The following is a 21342-nucleotide window of genomic DNA, read 5'->3' as shown; positions in this document are numbered from 1 at the left end:
ATCACCTTTCTTTTCAGTCATTAGGGTTACATATATTATCCGATCCAAAACGAAAAGCACAATCAAATTCGAAGAGAACAAATTCTTTAGACGACGTGCGTCTGGGTGATTAATTACCAAAAGAAACAATCAAGAAAGATTCCAAGGAACAAGGACCGTGAAGTCCGGCATACCATCAAGAACTCTGAAGATTTCTCCAACCCGTAGATTTCACAGCCGCAAACGAGAACCCCAAAAGCAAGTTTTCGACGGCGAACGGTTGCGCGGTGGAAGCTCCTCCGGGGCTCAGCGTGAATGCGGATAATAGGAGGAGCAGAAGACGGCGACGAGAAAGGTTGGGCTGCGATGGTGGTCAGCAAAGACGAGATGGGTTTGAAGCTTCGAAAGAGTCGAAGCGAGGGGACAACCGCCATGGGACAAAGAACCGGCTGATGACGTCAGCATATCTCCTTATTATTATTATTACAACATCATATATATATATATATATATATAAACATGAGACTATATGCATGTATAATTAATTAAGTAGATCAGTTTTTGGTTTTCAACACAGATAATTTTTTCTTAATTCCAACTCACGCTAAAAAAAAAAATCGTTCTTATTGTGAAGGTTTGATCCATTGTGTCGAGTCAACAAGAAATAAAATTCGATTAATTATTTTGAGTTTGAACAAAAAAGCCTATAATTATTCTGCAGTGAAAAGCACAAAAAAAAGTATTTTTTCAGGTAAATCACCTAAAAATAATTGTGAGGAAAAGATGTCGACGTATTGCACCCAAGCCCGGCCCACGTACACGTTACGACGTCCGAAGCATGCAAAGATCCATGATTAGGAAACACGGCACGTTACGACGACAACTACCAACGACATGCATCAAAGCAAAGACTTGAGAGACCGCGCCTTCATCCTCTTCCTCCCTTTCCTCCTGTAGCTCCTCCTGCCCTCCTTCCTACCATCATTTCCATCCCTCCCACTGTTATCATGGTCATCGTCCTCGCTGTCCTCCTCATCCTCGCCGGCCATCGGGGTCTCGACCTCCTCCTCATCGGCAGCCGGATGACTACACCCGTCGCCGTTATCACTGCTGCTGCCTCTCGTCTTTCCTCGCCAGGGACCGAAGCCGGAGTAGTAATAGTAGAAGCTAGAGTCGGCTCCAGCTGCTTCGGTCTTCTTCTTCCTACGGCCGACGTCACCATGGCTTTCCTTGGGTGACCCTGAGGCCTTGCCATGGCCATGGCCATGGCTGCAGCTGTAGGAGCGGAGCTGGGCGAGATGGTAGTTGCAGAGCGAGTGTGGGTGATGCGCCCGCCGCTTACAGTGCCAACCTTTGCCGTCGCTCTTCTTGCAGCTCGAGCAGGCCTCCGTGGCCGCAGCTCCTCCTCTGGCTTCGACAACGTCGTCTTTCTTCTTTCTCCTCGTCTTGGCCGTCTCCTTCTTCCGCGACCAGTTCATGCGTGCTTCGCTGTCAGAAAAGCATCGTTTTCCGGCATGAGGACCTACGTCTCCGTTTCGCTCCATTTCCCAATGGTCTGGGGAGCTGAGCAAAAAGGAAAGAGGGAGAAGACGAAGAAGAAGAAGAAGAGCATGGTTTGATGGTTACCTCTTCGGGACACAAGCTACAGCAGCGGACTCATATTTGATGCGATTTCCCGGAATGCCCCTCACTTCTCCCACTTCAGCTTTCACGCCACTTCCCAGAATGCCCCCGTCATCCTCTTCTTCCTGCCATCGTTTTAGGTCGAGTCGCCGTCGGACCAAGAACAAAAAATCCGCAAAGAGAGAAAGTAAGGGAATCGAAAATGAGACCAGGGCGACAGCGCAGATTATCTGATTGCTCTATCGTGATCGATCGAGCAACTAGGGTTTCCAGTTTCCGATTCAATTCCCTTTCTTTCACGAATCGGAAGCGGAACTTCCACAAACAAATACCAGCAGAGGAAGCAGGAAGCTAGCTGGAATTGTTTTCCGAAATCAGCTCTCATGCTGCCTCTCCCAACCGGATCTATTTCCAGCATTAGGGATGAAAGCGAGCAAGAAACAAAAGGAAAAACCCTAACTTTGAAGGAAACACTCTTGCTCGAGAAAACGCGAGGGGCAGAGTCTTAGGCCAGAAAAAGAAGTCGAAATTTAAGCTTTGTATGCTGATTCAGAAGCCGAAAGGAAGGGTTTTGCAAGTTAAAGACGGAGGCGGAAGAGGAGGTGAGGGGAAGATGGATCGTACCTGATCGTAAGCAGCTACGAGATCGAGGCACGTCAGATCATCCCAGGGGGAGCGGTTCAGCTCGCAGAGGAGAGCGGCAGCGGCGGCGGGAGCGGGGACGTCGGTGCCCCACGACCGCGGCGGCGCAGCGGGGAGCGGAGAAGAAGAGCAGGCGGGCAGGGTCGTCCCCAGCAGCCGGTTGGCGCATTTTCGGATCCGCATGGCCGATCGACGGCCGCCGAGCCAGGCGGAGGGCAGGGTGGGAAGGTGGGACGGGCGGCGCGACGCAAAGCGAAGAGGTGGGAGGTGGTGGCTACCTTCTTGCTTGGGATTCTCGGGGACGCTCCCTGCCTCTCTCTCTCTCTCTCTCTCTCTCTCGATCCCTGGAATGCCTTTTATTATTATTAATGTTATCGAGTCATAACCCGTTCAGATCTCAACCTTGTGATTGGAGGAACAGTTCGGGGCCCAGTTGGTGCACCAACGGGGAAACGTTTGTGAACAGATGGCAAATTCTTTCTTTTCATTAATGCCCATGGAGTTGCACAAATGCACGGAAATGCCCTCCATGCCGCATTGAGATGCGTGAAAGGATGGCGCATAACATGCAAGTCCGCCGTCGTCGGAGCCTCGATGTCTACATGTCGATGGTTTTGCTTTTCATTAGTAGAAGAGAGTCAATGGAAGTAAGCATGAAGATAAAATAAATATTACCTTATGAACCAAACTCAATATTTATCTAAATCAGACTGTTCTTTAGTCCTCTTTTCAATCTTCATTTCACGATTTAATTAAAAACACAAGTCATCATATTGGCCTATTGAGAGAGAAGCACATAAAATGATTGTTTTTGGATGAACACACTCGATGATACATCATAATAAACCAACCAGTTGTCCATGTTAATTTAGGAGCTCATCAGCTGGCTTTTCCTGTGTAAGATTTTTGGAGTTGGGTTGCTGCAACCTCTAAAAGAGACTGCACTGATACACATGTTCTTAACTTGACTACAACATAAATCATTAGACAGCATGGTTAGTATCATCACACTACAATTTCTTTCAAGTTGGTTTGGCATGAATTGCACCAACTAATTGGCTAATTAGTTCAAGCACACGGATTTCTTACTTCACCAGTTGATCAGATCTATGCTAATTACTCGTGTCTGTCGATCCTGCCGCACCGCTTTGTTCCTTTTTTCTTCTCTAGGAGTAGAGAGTTTTCAATCTCTTTGCAGCTTGGATGAAGCCTACGATGACTTGCATCTCATCCAGTTGCTTGTTGCAAGTGGGAAGGTTCAATTATAAGATTAATCAGAAAAGTGGGGGCTTACAAGGAAATAAAGGAGATATGAAAAATAGTTGTTGATGCAATTGGTGTAGCAGATTCTTTGAACATATAAAAGAATGATGGATAGAACAAGTACCTGTGAGCGGAAATGACTCTGCACCACATGAATCAGCTGTTCCTTTGTAGGGTTAGGGTTGATGTTTACCTATTTATCAATTACGCATTTGATGTTAAACTTTGCAAGAAGCAGGTAAAAGAACTACCAATGAGAATAGTTGAATGGTTGTTCCACCAAGAAACATACAAGATTGAAATGCCTCCCATATCTCCATAAGGTGGGTGTTCCAAGCTTTGCCAGATTTACTCTCTGTTCATAGTCTACAAAGTATAAGCACAGGTTCTCAACATGTATATAACCCAATCTACAAGCTATATTTTTGAGATGACCGATAATATGCACATAAAAAAGTTTATTTTCTCCTAACATGTATACACAACCACCCTATTCAATAAAAAAATATCTAAAAGTTCAAAAAAGAAATTACTACATAATGTCATTTAAGTTATTCAAGTCAATATTTTCTCACCATCTTGTGACCATTAGAGTGAGTAGTGCCTCGATGGTTGCTTCGTCCATTCGACTTTGCCAAAGATGTCCATGGCCTGGTATGCCTAACTCTTGGTTTTGTCGGTTTATGGAACTCTAAGCTAGCTGTGCAAACAAGGTCATTTTGTAAAGAGATTATAGTGCAGGTTTTAGTTCTCACTTCAGGCAAACATAATCCTACATCCTACCATTTAGATGGACCAAGTTAAACAAATAGTACTTGCCAGTCTGGATAACTCACAGTAAGCAATGTCTTTGTATCCCACAGCTGAACTACTGCAGAATGAGTTGTCACAGTCAATATTATTATCATCGTCTTCATTTCCTGTAGGAGCTTCTAAGACACTCAATGCGTTTCTTTGTAGTTTCACCTCCACCCCATTCTTTAGGACCTGATCAAATGTCAGCGTAGTGTCATAACATGAGCTTTTTATTTGTCAAGTTTTCTCAAATTATTAGATAAAAGCAATTAAGTATGGCTAAAAATATATGGAAATAATCAAAAAGGAACTTATCAAGTGTCAAGTTTTCTCAAATTATTAGAAAGGATAATGACAAGAGTCGAACAAGCAATCACACAGGTCTAGTCAAAACTTTTTTAGATAATATCTGTGAGCTAAATTAAACACATTAATAAGTGACTTACTATAGCCTTCTCTCCTATGCATTTCTAAACATATTGATAAAACTTAGAAAAGTAAGGACAGTCAACTATGAACTGATATGGTAAGCTGATTGTGGCTCAATAAATCACACTGGAAATGGTTGTTTTAGCAGAAAAATTTTTCCTTTTTTTTCACTTTCTCTACATCAGTTTGAAAAGAATTCTAATTCTAATTGGAATTTGAATTATGGATATAGGTAATTAATTCCTCAGAATATTCCATCATCATGAGTTCTGTGATGCAAGAACTAGAGCGGAAGTTAGTAAAAGAACAGATACGATGAAAAACAGTTACTTACCAGCCAATGCCAGCCACCAAGACCAACAGCTTTCTTCACAACACCTTGAAGCCCGACTAAAACAGATTTTGTTCTGTTGTTACCAGTTACTATGACTTTAGTGTGCCTGGGAAGCACCGATAGCTCTTCATCACCACTTTCCTCCCGAGATGTAGATAGGGTCCGGGCTGAACACAACTCGGCCTCCATGATTTGAATAAAATTCTTACCACCTGAGTTCCAAGCAGAAAAAAATACATCAGATTTCTTCGGCTAGACAGAGAAGCTCAACCGTTAGATAAACTCAATACTATAATTCAAGATCGCAAAAGCAAAAAAATGATATGGCACGTAGTAATGCAATGACATTTGAATTAGGAATAAGTAGGGTGATTGTGTATGTATGAGTACAACATCACATCTTTCAGGTGCAGGCTTATCCCCATGCAGGACCCGCACCTAAAAAATATCAATAGAAGCTCGATCAACACCAAACAGATTGTGACTGGACTTTGGAATATAATCCAAATGCTCAAAATTGTAACAGGCTACTCGACATCCAACAAATCTTGTCAGAGAAGAAAATTACTCTCAGAAACCAACATTTCTGAAAGTTATTTGAAGGCTACATAATGAGTGACTTGGGAACAAATCAAGTCACAGTGATCGATGCCAACATGCATGTCAACATATTCCACAAACTCACCTGATTCTATAAGCCGAGCAACTTGGACAACATATTCATGGAGTGATCACCCTGTTATAGATTAAAGAGGTGCTGAGACGAAAGCCTACTTTTACGAGTCCTACAAAAATGAAATGTATAATTGAAATCGCATATCAAATCAAGCAGTAAGTTCGTAGACACTCGGAGAAGAATAGACTGTATATTTACCATCAAAAAATTACTTTTTTCAACACCATCCTGTATCACAATATCGATCTCTCCAAGGATTAGAAATTAGAGAAGGAAACTAAATGCAAAATCATAAATCAGAGTAGGCGAGCATGTTAAATTGATCTCACACGAACAGATTACATTTTAATGTGGTTCTTCGGATAAAGCATGCATTAAATCCAGAGAATAAAGTATCCAACTGAAGGAACAGAATGCCAATCTCCCACCAAAAAAGAAGCCAATTCAAATCCATCGTCGGGGATCTAAATCTCAATTCCTTATAGTCCTTAAACAAATCCAACAACAAACCAAGACGAAACATCAAAATAGAAACCAAACAAGCAGATCAAAAGGCAATACCACAATGCTGCAGGCAGCAACGACGCAAAGGACCGAACTCGAACGAACCGCCCAAATGCGGGGGATTAGCCGAGGAAATCACAAGACCTAGGGTTTTCCGCGATCACGGAAACGGGCAGATCTGCGAGAACTGGAACCCGGAAAAGGGATTCGTGCGATCTTTTGGGGAGGGGAGAAGGGGAAGAGCGCAGGGGAGGGCACAGTAGATGCATTACGACTGCTGCAGTATTAGCCGGGGAGCGTTTCGGACCGGCTTTTAAGGAACCTTCCGGTCGGAAGCCGACGCAGTGGCTACGGCTCGGCTTCACCCGGTAGAGTCTTAAAACGGTTCTGTACCGTTATACTCCTTCTTACCCTTTTTTGTTCACCGAACCATTTTCGTCCAAAATTTATATTATTTTGATTCAGTTAATTTACTTTTTCGTGTTTTCTCTTACACAAAAAAGATCATAAACCAATCAAATTATTTTTTCGTAAAATAAAATTCGATGAAATATGATTAAAATTATTTTTTTATTTTTACGCTTTTACCACTCAACGCGTTCGAACTTTTCCATTCACCCGAGTCACGTGGGTTCACGTGAGCTGCCGACTGGCCGAGTCGAGTCGAGTCGAGCCGAGCTGAGCCGAGCCGCATGGGGAACAAACGACAACGACACGCGTACGCATCCGGCTGTCGGGATCTAATCCGCAAGGAGACGCCGTCGTCGACCCGCGAGGAACGGACTCGTCGACTACCCTGTCGGGGACCCGAGCGGGCCCGCATCGCTTCTCGCGCGGGTACGCGTCGGGTGGGTGCGTTCGTCCAGCCGTGCGGCGCGCCCGGGAGTGACAGATCTATAGGGCGCGCTACAAGTCCGTAATTTAGGAAGCATTTGGAGTCCGGTCTCGGATTCAAAAATAAATAAATAAATAATAATAATAATAACTAAAAAAATAGAAAGGAAGATAATATATACTTGCATTATCACCTACGTGTCCGACGTGGGCCCACATCCATTTCATGAACCATGTAGAACCGTACCATATCCATCCAAAATTGATGAGAGAAAGACCAATAGAATAGAACATGGTGGAATAGGGATGGATTGGACCATAGTATACATTTAATTATTGTACCACTTAAATGAATCTTAGATATTTTAGATGAATGATTTGGAAATGAATGAGTTGATCTCATGAGGAGGAGAGAAAGAACACTTGCTCTAAGTATATAGGTGGCTAAATCAAATCCCAATTTGAATGTTGTAATTGTCTTTTTTTTGTCGGTGTTTTAATAAAAAATATTTGTAAATATAAATTTAAATATTATATCTGTCTCCTTTATTGGTACTTTTATCAAAAATATTTATTTTTCATCTGAACTTGCACCATATATTTGGGTTATAATGTACAAAGAGATGTCAACATTAATTATGGGTCAAATACAGGTTATAATAGTCAACTGATTAGTAATGGACATGTTAGGATAAGGGGGACATTTTGAATGGAGCTTTGATCAATCATGTCATCAATTTCCCCCTCTTGGCTAGACAAAATGTGAGCATATTGTAGTTTCTAATCACCTAATGATCGAAGATGGAAACGAAAGATCCATTAATCAATTCACAATCCAATCTGTAGCTTATCATATTCATTGATGATGAAGATGATGATGATAATAATAAAGAAACCCGTTACGACGATCGACAATGACGAGAGATACTTAAAATATTAAAAATTTAAATTAAAAATTTAAAAACTCAAGACATCTTTTTGAAAAAGCTCAAAAAAATCTTTTTTAAGAAAATCATCTTACAGTTTTCATCTCAAAAAAAACATATTAAAATCTTGTTAAGCAAATCTATCTAAGGTGCTTGAATTGGATTTATCTACTCTTGTAATTAGATTTAGGATGAGTTGGAATAGAAAAGTGGCATTGGAGTCAAATTTAGGTCAGGATTGAAATACAAAGGTGATTAGTGATGATGAGTTCCACATTAATAATTACTCTCTGATGAACCTTCCATGGATTGCATCCTTCCTCTATTTAGAGCATCTAAATTCATTCCAAATCCAATCCTATCTATAATAACTTAATCTGACTTTTATAAAAAAATATTGCTTCTATTAAAGATATCAACTAAATTAGCTACTAAAGACATTAAATATCAAATAGCTTGGAAGCAGTGTCACAGAGAGAGAGAGAGAGAGAGAGAGAGAGAGAGAGAAATGAAATTGAGCTACTGTATTAAACAACACATAGAAGTATGTTTAGGTTAATGATAACTTCTAAGAGAGATATCACAATGTAACCAATACAAAACATAAGCCATATTTCCTTACATCTGTATAACATGTCCACAAGGATTCTTTCTAGTGTCAGCTGCACAAAGATTTCAAGGCAAAATAGTACTTGAGATGAGCAGAGTCTCTGCTCCACAGTAGCATATTCTTGATATGATCAACCCAGATAACATAGACAAAGAACTCTAAATGAACAAATTAATGACATATCTACTGCTGCAATCATTTTCAGGTGATTGCATTTTTCTTTGTTTTCCATGATATGCTCCACAACTAACATAACATTTCAACAAGAATCTTGAGAACAGTTAAAAGCAGCAGTCTCAGAAGGCATAAACCTACCAAATGCAATCACTAAAATTCATATCATATTAACAAGGTTATTAACAAATTCAACCTAAGCAGTGTAGTTAGATATAATAGAATGGGAAGAAAATTGATGCAAATTTAAGGACAATATCTATTCAGTTCATCAGTTTACTGATAAGCCAAAAGATTGTTATTCAAATCAAATTCAGGTATCATAAAACTATACATCGACAGGCATATAATCCACCAAGGAGTCGCAACATATATGAGTGCCAATGTGGCTCCATGGTTCTGTGGCTTGGAGGTCACAAGATACATTCCTAAGATGTCATGTGTCCAAGGCATTTCCTATAGTAATATTTCCGATCAGTAAATTTAATTCTTTGGCAGCAAGCAAGGAAAGAAATATCAGATTTTTCTCTTGAAATGTTGCAATGAGTCGTGCGTCTCTCAAGCACAGAATCTAAGACAACTAAGTACCATGTTTACTCTTAAAAACGGTATTTGTGATAGTTTCGAACAACATACAACTCATTGCAACATTTCAGGGAAGAGTGTGCTAATTTTCCTATTTTCAAATGCTGTCGAAGAATCTAAAATACAAGTGAGGATAATGTTAGACATAGAATTTTTCAGTGTCAACCACTTCGACGTCAATATGCTAACAGCTCAGTTCAAGTGACGGTATTCAGCTATGCCGAATGAACGAGCACAGTATAACATCTAGACAAAAGCAACCACATAATAGAATGTCACCGCTCGGATCTAACTCAATATATATTGGCCATAAATTTTACAAGGGCCAAAGAGAGAAAAGTCTGTCAGAAAGTAAATCAAGAAGAGAGGAGAATTAAAAAAGTGAAAGTTATTCCCATGTTATTTGAAGCCGAGACATTTCTGTGATTCTAATGTGAAACCACATGAAAGAATGTGTAGCAAATTGTGAAGAAAATAGATAAAAATTAACTAACTTGGACATTCATGAGAAGCCTTGTAACTTTACTTAGTGTCTCTCGAGCAGATATGGTGTCCGGATGATGCTCGCCGCATATGGAAGTCCTAATAAATATAGCCTCTCGAATGAGGTCATCTCCTTTGTCATACTGTCCTCCCTTGAGCATTAGTTTTGCCCTTGTTTGTAAAACAGTTGCCCTCAAGAGTGATAATTCCTGCCAGAGATATGTGTTCTGAGAATCAGATTGAACTTGTCTGACGCAGCAGAATGATTTATCAAGCCACTTCTCAGCTCGTGAAACGAGGGAGTCCGCAGCAACTTCTAGAACATCAGTTGAATGCTGGAGAAGATCCAATGCTGCATTGCACTGTGATAGGTTGACAAACATGTTTATTGCAAGTGGCAGAACCACACGTTTCATGAAAAATAGCAACTCGGACGGTCTTAGTCTTACAACAATGGGATCAGTTGCAAATCCGAAAAGTAAGAAGCAAGCTGCCCAGAGATGCTCAGGGTATAGAGAAATGGAATTTCTAAGGTAAACTGCTTGTACCATAGCATGAGCAAACCGATTGCCCCCTCTTTTGCGAGCATATAATTTGATGAGTTCATGGAAATGGATACAGTCAGGTTTTGTGCTACTTCTCCCAATCCCAAATCTGATCAACATGGAAGTTGCCTCAGCTTCAGATCTCTTGATACGAGAAGCAGTTAAGCTGCCGGATAATGCATGCCAGCACTTCTTCCAAAGGGGGGAACTACGACGCTTCTCTGGAACCTTGTGTGCAGCCAAAGCTAAGAGTGGTATTGGAATTGCAGAAGGAGCAAACCAACCGCTTACCTGAACCATTCTGGTGGCCAAACTCCTTGGTCCGTCAGCATGATCAAATATGGAAAGACAGACATCTAAAAGTTGAACAAGAACTGCATTTCTTCTAAATGTAAGAGCCTCTCTTTCAGTCCATGCCATATCTCTCACAGGCATTCTATTAATAGTATCAAGAAGTCTACTTGGAGTAATGGGTAGCTCGGAAAGAATGGCACCAACAATGGTAAGACTTAGTGTAAGCCTGCCGAGCTTCTCCTCAATGACCCTGAGAGCATCAACTTCCACCATGGGATAATCCTTTACACCTCCCTTCATCAAAGACAGTGCCTCCGCACCAGATAAATAAGACAGATTCATGGGATCCAAGCTCATCACCCGAGGAAGGCATGTAGTTATTATTAAGTGTGTTTCTCCACCAAAGCGTGGCAGCAGATCCATGATATCTTTTTGGTCCCACCAGTCTTTCTCATTCTCCAAATTATCTATAATAATTAAGAACGGGATATCTCGAATTAATTCTTTCCTAACACTCGCAATGGCTTCCTCTTCCTGCTCCTCAAAGCACTTTGTTCTTCCTTTCTCAAGAGAATGATTCTCGATGCTAAGGTCAACTTCCAAAAAGGTTCGCAGAGCCAAATAGTTTTGCCGAAAATATCTGGCTTCTCCGCCCACCCATAAAACCATCTTATATCTCTGAAAGAATCTGTAAGCATATTCCAAAATTAACTCTGTCTTGCCAATTCCAGACTCTCCAGAGACACAAGCAATACCCTTGCCGTATAGTATCTTCATGGATCTTTTTCTCCTGGTGTGCCTGCTTCCATTCTTTGGCCTTAGAGGGCGGTATCGTTTTAGTGGACTTCCCAACCTTTGCATCTCTATTTCATTCTCAGATTCCTTCCATAGAACTGGCTCTTTTCCTTTGCTGCTGCTCTCTGATTGTTGATCTTTTGCATCTTCTTCTTCACGATACTTGTCAGGGCGCCCAATAACCAGAGATTTTCTCCTGTGCCTCGTCTTGAGTTCAAAGTATTCTCTTTCTCCATCTCCACTAACATCACCAAACAGAATAAGCTCCAACTCGGAGAGTTCCTTTTTCCGCCCAACAAAATCTTCATTTCGAGGGAACGGGAATTCCTCCTTTTCCACCCTTTCCCTCCATCTATTAATTCTATCAACCACGCTTCTCCTCCCCAATCTTGTAGCTAGAAAAACAACTGCCTGCAGTACACAATCTCTCCAGTTGCCATCACATGCCTCCAACCGCCAGTCCAACACCCTTGAGAGTCCATCAATGGCCTCTCTCCATTCTCTCTCCAAGCCACCATAAAGCATCCATAACTCACCACCATGTTTCTCCCATAATTCTCCCCTCTTCTCGATTACATCTCTGGCAAGACAATCACCAGCGCCCAAATCAAAGTAGATTGGTATCAGATTTTTCTTGTTCAGGAAACATCTAAGCTCCTCTATGCTATAAGGGTTCCCAAATGACTTCTTTGTGAGTATCACCACACCGTAGGCAGAAGCATTCATTATTCTTTCAACTGCATCATGGCTGCGAGCATTCCTACATCGGGCCCTGTCAGATGCAAAGCAACTGATCCCCTGAATTTCCAGCTCCGCACGAAGCCAGTTGGCAAATCTCAGCAAAGATGGCTTCCTTCCATGAAAGCCTATGTACACATCGTAGCTCCGAAGTTTACTAGTTGAAGAAACTGAAGCTGAAGGCCTGGAACACAAAAGCTTCCCCTGTTTTTTGCCCAATCTCTTCTGCTTCTCCCCTCGACCCAAGAAATTATTTCCTGTTCCCTGGCTATTATTAGATGAACTGCCATTGCAAACACCATTAAAGGAGGAAACCAGAGTAAGGTTGTTATATACGGCTCCTGGAGTTCCAAAATTACTGGAAGAACAGAAACTGGGAGCAGGAGAAATATTGGAAGCAACAAAATGGATATTAGATATTGACTGCAACCGTCCAGTTAGGGAGCCAAGATGATCCACGGTAATACCGACACCGTTTGGGCATGCGGCACTGTCATGTTTTAGAGGTTCAGAGGTATGTGTTGATGGTGACCGTGGGGAGAAGAAAGGGGACTGATTAGCAGAGACGAACGCTGAAGAAGAAGATGAAGGGTTCCGAAGGGTTGTGGCAGATAACGCCCCGACATTGGAGCTTTCTTGTTGAAGCTCCATATATCCATCTTCATAAGATATCCACCACTTTCAGTGTTTGATATTTGATTTAACTAGACTTTGCTGTCCCTCAGAAACATGGAAATGTATTAACTCCAAATAAAGTGGTGTTCTGAAATAAGAAAGGATCAAGTATTAGTATGGCACAAATAAGAAATCTAATTAACACAACAATATCTTGAGATTAAAAGGACAAAAACTCAAAGCTGACAGCTAAATCAAGAAATCAGTGCACCAACTTTGAATTTCTTCTTTTCTTTCTAGGTAAATGAGTCATAGCTGTAAGAAGCTTGAGTTCATGGTGATGACAGTCATCACCATGATCATCACCTAAGTCCATGGCGATGACAGTCATCACGTCAAGTTTCAAGAAAACCGACCAAGTTTCGTGGGCAATCTTAACTATGCTGACCTAACAAAATAATTCTGAAGATTTCAAACTGAAATTACTATAACAATACAGATTTTCTCATCCGGTAGATTACAAATCTGAAATTTTCTCCTTTTTGATGGGAAAGAAATATAGTCAAAGAGGATAAACAGATATGTGCTGGTGGTAATCTGACCATCTGAAGATGAAGACAAAAACGAAGTCCTAAGCTTGAGAAACCAATCAAAAGCAGAAGAAAGAAACTTATTGGCATAGATCTCGAAAAGGAAAGCAACTCGTGAGCTTAAACTTCCTAACATGGAGCAGAATCCTCTGAAGTTTTCGGAGCAAGGACTTCAGGAAACAACCCTCCATTTCCTTATACATTCACGATGAAGAAAATGGCGAAGATCTCGTCAGATTAAATGCATTCTGAGAGCAAAATCTGAAAACAAGAATGGGAAGGAAACTGAGGCGAGATCCCTGCACAAGAGCTCAAATTCACAACATGGGAGAAGGGCTTCCAAGAACCTAAAGCCGCATGTGTCTTCGATCCAACAAGTTCACTATGCAAAGATGCAGCGACCCTGCCAGATCTGTGCTGGCTTCCCTCCTTTCATGAACTCTATGTAAAGATCCAGCCTTTAAGATTGCATATGATAAAAAAGGCATGTTCTTAATACCCTAATGCACGCGAGATCCAAAAGGATCCCACCAAATGTCAACAAAACAAATGAGTCGCTTCGTCAAGAACCAACAAGGGACAGCGAAACATCGCAGGAACAGCGAAAAAACCAAATCTTTTTCGTGATTCTTGCTCGCAAGATCGTTCCTTTTTTGTGGCCAAGGAAAAAGAACGAGATCCCTGAGGGCTATGGAACAGACGCATAAGAGGAAGGTGATCTGGCGGCCATTGAGGGCGTGACAGGGACCTGAGAGCCACCAATCTCTGGCAAAAAACAGAGCACGAAGAGATTTTGATGGGTGGAGATCAAGAAAGCTTACATCTTTCCTGCTCTCTTCCCCTCCCCGACGCGCACTCGCATGGATGCCTGCCTCCACTTCCCCTTCTCACTCTCGCCAAATAGACTAATCTGAGAAAACAGCGGAGCTCCACCGTGAACAGCGATAAGATATATCGGAGGGGACAAAGCTGGTGCCTTTGTTTATTGACAGGCGGCGCGTGACAACAAGCAGCAGTTTTGTACTGTTTCTGTTTCGTGTTTCCTGTTCTTGAAAACAAGAACCGGTTTGATGATAATAAAGGAGAAGCAAACATCAAATTCTGAAGCATAAATCTCAATTCTATTGTTTCCAAGCTCAAAATCCAATAATCACCTCAAAGCTTTACGCTGTGGTGCAGCTCAAATCTCAAGATCGATGGAAGTGTTTCCGAAAACAAAACCCAACATGTTTCCTGGCCTTGATCTCAGACTTTTATCCAGGGAAGAGTTATAACAGAAAGCAAGACCGTATGGGAGCACCAGAGTTACTGTTTCCTTTTCCCTTTCTTTGGTCTCCGAGGCCTTGAAAGAGCTGCAATTATGTTAAAGGAGGTCTCTGTCGACAATGCTTTGATCTTGTCACTTGTTGCCATTGTCCTGCCATCCTTCCTTCTTTAGGCCCCTTTTTGCTGGTAGAGGAGGCTGTAGAGCCCTCCCCTCTCTCAAGAACAGCATGAGGGTGTGCATCTGACACTGAGGTAGGGGAAGATGGAAGTACCCTCTCTTCCTCCTCTTCTAGTGTTTGGTGCAACTGAAAGAGTCACCAGCCTCTGTAATGTACTTCTGTAGGAATCATCACCACCATTATTATTATTCTTAGTTAGTGATAGTTGATGAAAACATTGGTGCTTTGTTTTGTTTTGGTGCATCTCTCTCCATCTGTCCAGTCTTCCCTTGTAGATTTTGCTACCATATATGAAAGGTTTTCAGGGGGCGTTTATGGAGTTACACTTTGCCTGACTGCAATATCTCTGTCACACAGTGTCAGCTGATGGCCAACACAGGAAGGTTGGTAACGAGTTCAGAGAAGATGGTGATTCCATCAGCTTCTGTGGCCGACACATGACATGCACCCAAACAAAACCATCTTTCTATCTGACAGTGTTGGATGGTAATAGCAGGTAAAACCCAAGCAAAACCAGCAGCTGCTTGACTTCATGAGTTCCTCATGCAACTAAGTAATCAGGATGTGGTCATGGCCTCATCCTCTACATCTGCTACTCCTCCATGGCCAACACCGGAAGCTTTCATCTGGTCCACCAATGTGGGCGGAGAGATCTGCTCACCACATCTGATGGTGGAGGATATATGTCCTCCGAAGTACAAGTAACATGTGGTGTGCTCGAGACCATGGTGGAGTCTGGGGATGAGGGATGGAAGAATGTGGAGGGTGTCATTATCAACGCAGACAACGCTCCACAGGGTATTAAGGAGGGACTCATGTACGACTCTTCTTCTTCTTCCATGGGACAGCACAAACCTTGGGAGAGATGGTCTGCTACTTGGCCAGAATCCTCCATTGTTTGCTACATTCGATTGAGTTAGATGCAAACAACAACACAAGTAGTACATGGAATTCCGGCTTTGGTTGACAAGATATGGTTGGTGCATGAGGAAACCAAAGGCATCTTGTCACTTCAAGACAACATTCCCAATGTGCCAACATGAGAAAACATATATTTCTCTTATTATTATTATTATTATTATTATTATTATAGATTCATTAGGTAATACAACCTAATCAAGAGTTGAACAGGTCCATCAATTAGGTCACCTCATTACTTCTAACTGGAAATAATGGGACTCATTACTAAAAAGGATAATAGAATCTAAAAGGGAATTTAAGCATATCTTAGTATATATGGCCAATGATCTATAGTGAATCTATGGTGGATAGCATGTTGGGTTACCGTTTCAGCCTTTGGTTGTGATAAGAACAATTGTGTCAGCTGGCAAAGAAACCCTAAACAATCTCACCATTTCTTTTTGGATCATTCAGAGAATTAGGGTTAGGGGTAGGCATGCAGCTAATTAAGATTATTATTTCGAAGAGCATTATTGCTGTCATCACAATTAAACTAAGCCCCATTGCCATGAGACCTGTGGACCTTTTGGCTTTCCCTTTCGGGTTGCGAATCAAAGCCATCGAGTTGAATCCCATGTGAGGCTGCAAGACGAGTCTCTGATCTCTCATGGTGGGGTTTCGTGCATGTGGACTCACAGAGGTGGTCGAGTTGCAGGTGTTATCCACTGCTTCACATGCTCTTTGAGGTGCTGAGCAAGAAGAACCAATAGATTAAAGTGTTATCAACCAGTCTGTGTCTTCTCTTTGTCAATCCACTTGTTGCAGTGAAAGCATCGGCGTTGATGATGAGATAACACAGATAACAAGCCCATTGTGTGCTGCTCAGTAGCGGGATACAAAGGAAAATAAATTTTTGTATATGAACAAATACTAACAGGTTTAATGGAATTAAATAAAAATTATAATCAGATAAAAACATCAAGATATACATAGAAAACTCTTCCAATGTGAAGGGTAAAACTCACCGTGGGCTGTCAGCTCAATAATAGTAGCAACAGCATTTAATTGGAGGCTTTGGTTTCTACAGCAACACTGATACATGCATTCCACGATTCATGGTATTTGCATAAACCTAAGTATTGGAATCTTATCGGTGTTCCCTCCTGTAGGGGTCATCTTTCTAGCGCCAATATGATAAGGGACCTTGATTCCCTTTATGTGGAATGATCTGCTTTGTGCGATAGTCAGTTTTGTCCTTTCTGAACAGAACTCCAAAAGACATATTTGAAGGTAAAAGAGATTTGACGGATTTATAAACCCTTGATTCTCATGCTCATCAACTAATATCGGACTAAATTATCTTATCAGTAATAAAATTTAATTAAAGAACATATGATCTTTCAGAGACAAATATAATCTTTAAAACTAATTATATTTGGATGGAGACGGTTTACTTTGTCGGAGACAGACAAAGATCACGCAGTAGGACGCGACCTGATGTGCCGACAGGCGGCCCATTCCCTTGTGGAGTCCCAGCGCCATGGGCGCATCGGTTTGATGAAGCCGAAAGCGGCATCGGATCGCGGCAGCTCAGTCGCCCATCACGTCGCACGCTGGCCCGGAAGGAGAAGGCACACATGCCTCGCACGTCATGCGCGAAAGGGACTCCTCATCTGCTCGACATAATGCGCGACGGTGCGGATGGACCACATGACGTTCCTCTATCGATCTTGTAAGCCATTTTATTGTTGCTTGTACATACGCCGGCATTTATGCTCTTCCCTGATACGGCGACTTGCACTCCACCTGCTTGATGAAATGCTTGCCGACAATTAAATGGTTTCTGACGCAGCCCAGGTTGGAGAGAGGAGCGCAACACAAGTCCAAGGATGATGTGATGTCCCAGCTGTTCGGCTGGTGAGATGTCAGGTGGGTGCTCGACGAATTGCCTCAAAGAGGTAACTTATCCGAATTCGAATCTCTCATCATATCTCAATTTTAAATTGATTCCGATGTTAATTTTCACGATCAAAATCTTCACCTATCATACTATGATATTTCTACACTCTTATTTCTGTAATTTTATATAATAAAGAGTATCATATAAATTATTTGGCATTGCCAAACCTAATGATGAGGAAGAGCAACAAAGGACACATCCGGTGGAAGCTTTCACTGACTTCCACAAAGCAACTCGCACATCAAGGCTGCAAACAAATAGGTAGCGGTGGAAACAGTCTCTGAGTGCACACCAGTGAAGAGACAACACTGAGGCCAACTCAATTGAATACATGCATGCTAGCTTTTGTGGAGTTTCTATGGTGCCACAGTAACCCGTGTAGTCCATCTCACTACATTATGCGTCTGTTATGTGATTCACAAGCCCGAGCATGGATTAGCACTTAAACTTGTGGGCTTTGGAAAAGCTCTCACAGTGCATATGTCATATCATTCGGATGCGTTCGTAGTAACGCATTCCTCACTAGATGGAATTTGGTCATCTAAGTATGGATCGTAATCCTTGATGAGATCGCAAGTACCATCAAATTATCATTGTCAATGTTAGTGGCTCGAGTCGAGGTCATTGATGCAATTAAAGAATGACTAACTTATATTTCTTAGGATCAAGTTGTGAGTAAGAAGTTGTTGTTGCTCACAAGAAATGTATGGACAAGAAGATCCTTTGGGGGTCGCAAATAGTTTGATCATTATTGATGATCCAAATAAGGCTTAGGTTCGACAATCCATAGATTTGATATCACCTCTCATATGGAAGTTGCGGTGAAAGAGTTATCACTAGAAACAAACATAAAGCCGAAATGAAAACAATATTTATTGCTCGTAAACTTGTAGATACATGATAGAAAACTTATAGATGTATAAAAATATAAGTAGTCATTGGATAGCACCTGTGTGTTCTCGATAAAATTAATGATTACTATTGATTTTGGTCTCTTCTATTGTTGCTTAAACTGCCTCTTGAGATTTGGATAATGAACAATAGGACTTTGGATATTCTTTAATTAATTGGGCAAAGTTTGGATAAAGGATTTTGGCTATTGGAACTTGAGTAGTATTGAGATCATTCCCTATCAATCGACTTGAGCTCAACAAAAGGGAGGAGCTCTTATGATAAAGGTAAGATCTTTCTTTCTCTCATGCCTTCTCTTTATCTCTCATGTTAAGCAGAGAATCCAACTTGAATATCTAAGAATCTGAACGAGAAAATAAGTAATGTGGACCATGACATGACATGTCTAAAAAACTCTATTATGATAAGATTTGATTAGATAATTGATTCATTTATCTACATTAGTGATAAGAGACTCATCCAATTGTGATTCCAATCATCTCTCATGTTTGATGTAGAACTAAACTGAAATATTATAGTTATTCTAGACATAGTAGCCGCATGCAAGAAACCTTAGCCACCATATGTTGAAACAGGAAGTCGTCCTTCTCGGTGCTAACACACACGACGTTGACCTGAGCTTGGGATCATACAATACAAAGAAAAGATACAACAATCATTCTCCACTTATATCTACTCCCCATTCCTTATAAACAAGACAGGTGAGCAAAGTAGACGCATGTTTACAATGTAAGTAAATTACTATTTTCCACGTCTTTGGAGGATATTTTAGATGATGCGTTCGTTGTATGTTTGAATTGGTGGTACCAAATTATTTGGTCCTGTTCCGATCCATTAGCCACCATATCGTGTTCTTCCCACCACCTGCATGCGACTAGCATGCACGTTACGTGACGGCTGCGATGCGGATGCCACCTATGTCATTGACACGGTCCTTTGTACCACCTCGGTTGATTGCCTTCACCGAATCCCCGTCCTATCTTTTCTTGTCTTTGCATGATGTATGTATGCATCCATGGATTCCATGCATGCTTCTTGACCCGTGTAATTGCCATGCCGAGTACCTATCTATGCTTAAGATGCTGCGATATGTCGATTCCGCTTTGAATCTTTCAAGTTTATGTACTAAATTGTCGATTTATGACTTAGTACAACCACCAAACAGAAAATGTGAGGTGGTCACTGTTGCAGGGTCCCACTTTGCGAGATGCTGATTCCCTGTTCCCTGCCTGTGATTCAACAGGAGATCCGCTCGCTTAACGTGGCTGGTGTTGAACGCGCGTAGCCCCACTTGTGTCATCCAATAAGTTGAATAGATGAATAGATTGAGACGGAGATAGCGCAGCAGCAGCAGCCGCAGTAGCAGCAGGCAGAGAGAGAGAGAGATGGCGAGGAACATGATGGAGCTCGTGAAAAGGGGAAGGAACGGGTTGCCTCTTCTCCGAATGGCCTCGCTCTTCTCTACTCAACAAGCGGTGGATCCTGCGGCGGCTTCTCTGAATCAACAAGGAAGCCACGCAAGTGAGCCCCTTTTCGCTCTTTGCTTCACCACTCCGTTGGACTATAACCTTTTGCCTTGAATTTACCTCTTTCTTTCCATCTATCCTCAAGCAATCTTCAAACTTTGACAAATGTACAAAAATAAAGGAAGAAAAAGAGGCCAAAAATTATCTTTTTTGGTGACAATAGTTTGGTTTGGTGAAAATCCACAGAAAGAAAGGGAGAGAAAGAGCAAAAGTTGAATTTTTTTTTTTTTCCTGGTGACAGGAGTTCGATATGGTGAACGCAGCGCAGCTTATTGGGAGGACGCCGATGGTGTACCTGAACGAAGTGACTGAAGGTTGTCATGCACAGATCGCAGCAAAGCTTGACTTTTTGCAACCTTCCTTCAGCGTGAAGGACAGGTGTGACATGTTGCCCTGTCTCTCAGCTTATTGGGAGGACGGCCAATGGTGTATCTGAACAAAGTGACTGAAGGCTGTCATGCACAGATCGCAGCAAAGCTGGACTTTTTGCAACCTTCCTTCAGCGTGAAGGACAGGGGTGACATGTTGCCCTGTCTCTTGTTTTCATGCAGTCCGCGAGAAGTGGGCTTGTCCACCGTCTGACTGATAGGCGATTGCTCACCGCCTGCTTCTCTTTCTCTTGTATTCTGGCCGGCTGTGGCCATGATAGAAGATGCTGAGAAGAATGGAGCTGATGACTCCTGGCAAGGTTGTCACTCTTTGTTTTATGTCCTATCCTTTCTGACCCACTTTATCTGTTGCAGTTCAGGTTGAATTTACACAATCCAGTAATCAAATATCTAATATGTTAAACACAAATAAAAATCGATGAAATTTAAATGAATTGACCATATGCGTGCAGAAAAAAATAAGATTTAAGTTAAAAAAATCATGATGTTTCATTATTTCTGAAGGAACTAATAATAATAATAAAAGTAATATTAAATGTTATCTACGAAATAAGTTGGGTCTGAAAATTTTCTCAAACTCAAGAAAAAAATCTTCATAATAAAATATAACTTTTATGGTAATAGTGGACATTTTATGGTGATAACTATCCTACATGCATAGCTTTCTTTTTTTTAAAAGAGATAGTATATTTACTTATGTATGTTTTGAATTAAATATTACTAAAGTTTTTTCTAATACTTACTAGATATATTATGGTGTTTAACTCATGTTACTA

General features: G+C 41.5%; 3 protein-coding genes and 1 long non-coding RNA gene across 15 annotated transcripts; 1 reads left to right on the top strand and 3 right to left on the bottom strand.

The window, feature by feature from the left end:
• Window positions 1-633: 633 nt before the first annotated feature.
• Window positions 634-2427, bottom strand: LOC135612776 (uncharacterized). Of its 2 annotated transcripts, none has more exons than XM_065109437.1 (3): window positions 2227-2427; window positions 1606-1727; window positions 634-1542 (listed from the first exon to the last, which is right to left on the bottom strand). In XM_065109437.1, exons 1-3 carry the CDS (start codon window positions 2425-2427, stop codon window positions 879-881), a joined length of 987 nt encoding a protein of 328 aa, XP_064965509.1. In that variant the 3' UTR covers window positions 634-878. The 2 variants fall into 2 exon arrangements, with proteins under 2 accessions (XP_064965509.1, XP_064965510.1); XM_065109438.1 differs by having other exon boundaries at window positions 636-1467.
• A 283-nt stretch (window positions 2428-2710) lies between these two features.
• LOC103985747 (uncharacterized) lies at window positions 2711-6526 on the bottom strand. 5 transcript variants are annotated; one of them, XM_065109441.1, is made up of 9 exons: window positions 6303-6520; window positions 5940-5969; window positions 5751-5850; window positions 5066-5277; window positions 4344-4494; window positions 4083-4207; window positions 3800-3862; window positions 3632-3700; window positions 2711-2842 (listed from the first exon to the last, which is right to left on the bottom strand). In XM_065109441.1, exons 4-9 carry the CDS (start codon window positions 5252-5254, stop codon window positions 2732-2734), a joined length of 708 nt encoding a protein of 235 aa, XP_064965513.1. In that variant the 5' UTR covers window positions 5255-5277; window positions 5751-5850; window positions 5940-5969; window positions 6303-6520; the 3' UTR covers window positions 2711-2731. The 5 variants fall into 5 exon arrangements, with proteins under 5 accessions (XP_064965513.1, XP_064965512.1, XP_064965511.1 ...); XM_065109440.1 differs by lacking the exon at window positions 5940-5969 and having other exon boundaries at window positions 5751-5801; window positions 6303-6526; XM_065109439.1 differs by lacking the exon at window positions 5940-5969.
• A 3113-nt stretch (window positions 6527-9639) lies between these two features.
• On the bottom strand, window positions 9640-14884 carry LOC135584359 (uncharacterized). 5 transcript variants are annotated; one of them, XM_065109432.1, is made up of 3 exons: window positions 14589-14884; window positions 14256-14477; window positions 9640-12992 (listed from the first exon to the last, which is right to left on the bottom strand). In XM_065109432.1, exon 3 carries the CDS (start codon window positions 12878-12880, stop codon window positions 9860-9862), a length of 3021 nt encoding a protein of 1006 aa, XP_064965504.1. In that variant the 5' UTR covers window positions 12881-12992; window positions 14256-14477; window positions 14589-14884; the 3' UTR covers window positions 9640-9859. The 5 variants fall into 5 exon arrangements, with proteins under 5 accessions (XP_064965504.1, XP_064965507.1, XP_064965505.1 ...); XM_065109435.1 differs by lacking the exons at window positions 14256-14477; window positions 14589-14884 and adding exons at window positions 13569-13695; window positions 13782-13923; XM_065109433.1 differs by lacking the exon at window positions 14589-14884 and having other exon boundaries at window positions 13934-14272.
• A 2369-nt stretch (window positions 14885-17253) lies between these two features.
• On the top strand, window positions 17254-20884 carry LOC103985751 (uncharacterized). 3 transcript variants are annotated; one of them, XR_010486666.1, is made up of 5 exons: window positions 17254-17511; window positions 17637-17737; window positions 19227-19352; window positions 19895-20172; window positions 20419-20884. It is a non-coding gene; the product is annotated as an uncharacterized LOC103985751 (long non-coding RNA). The 3 variants fall into 3 exon arrangements; XR_010486664.1 differs by having other exon boundaries at window positions 19227-20172; XR_010486665.1 differs by having other exon boundaries at window positions 17632-17737; window positions 19227-20172.
• The last annotated feature ends 458 nt before the right edge of the window (window positions 20885-21342 follow it).

This window comes from Musa acuminata, chromosome BXJ2-5 (assembly GCF_036884655.1).
Source record: "Musa acuminata AAA Group cultivar baxijiao chromosome BXJ2-5, Cavendish_Baxijiao_AAA, whole genome shotgun sequence".
NCBI lineage: Eukaryota > Viridiplantae > Streptophyta > Magnoliopsida > Zingiberales > Musaceae > Musa > Musa acuminata.
This window is presented reverse-complemented; position numbering and strand designations above follow the sequence as displayed.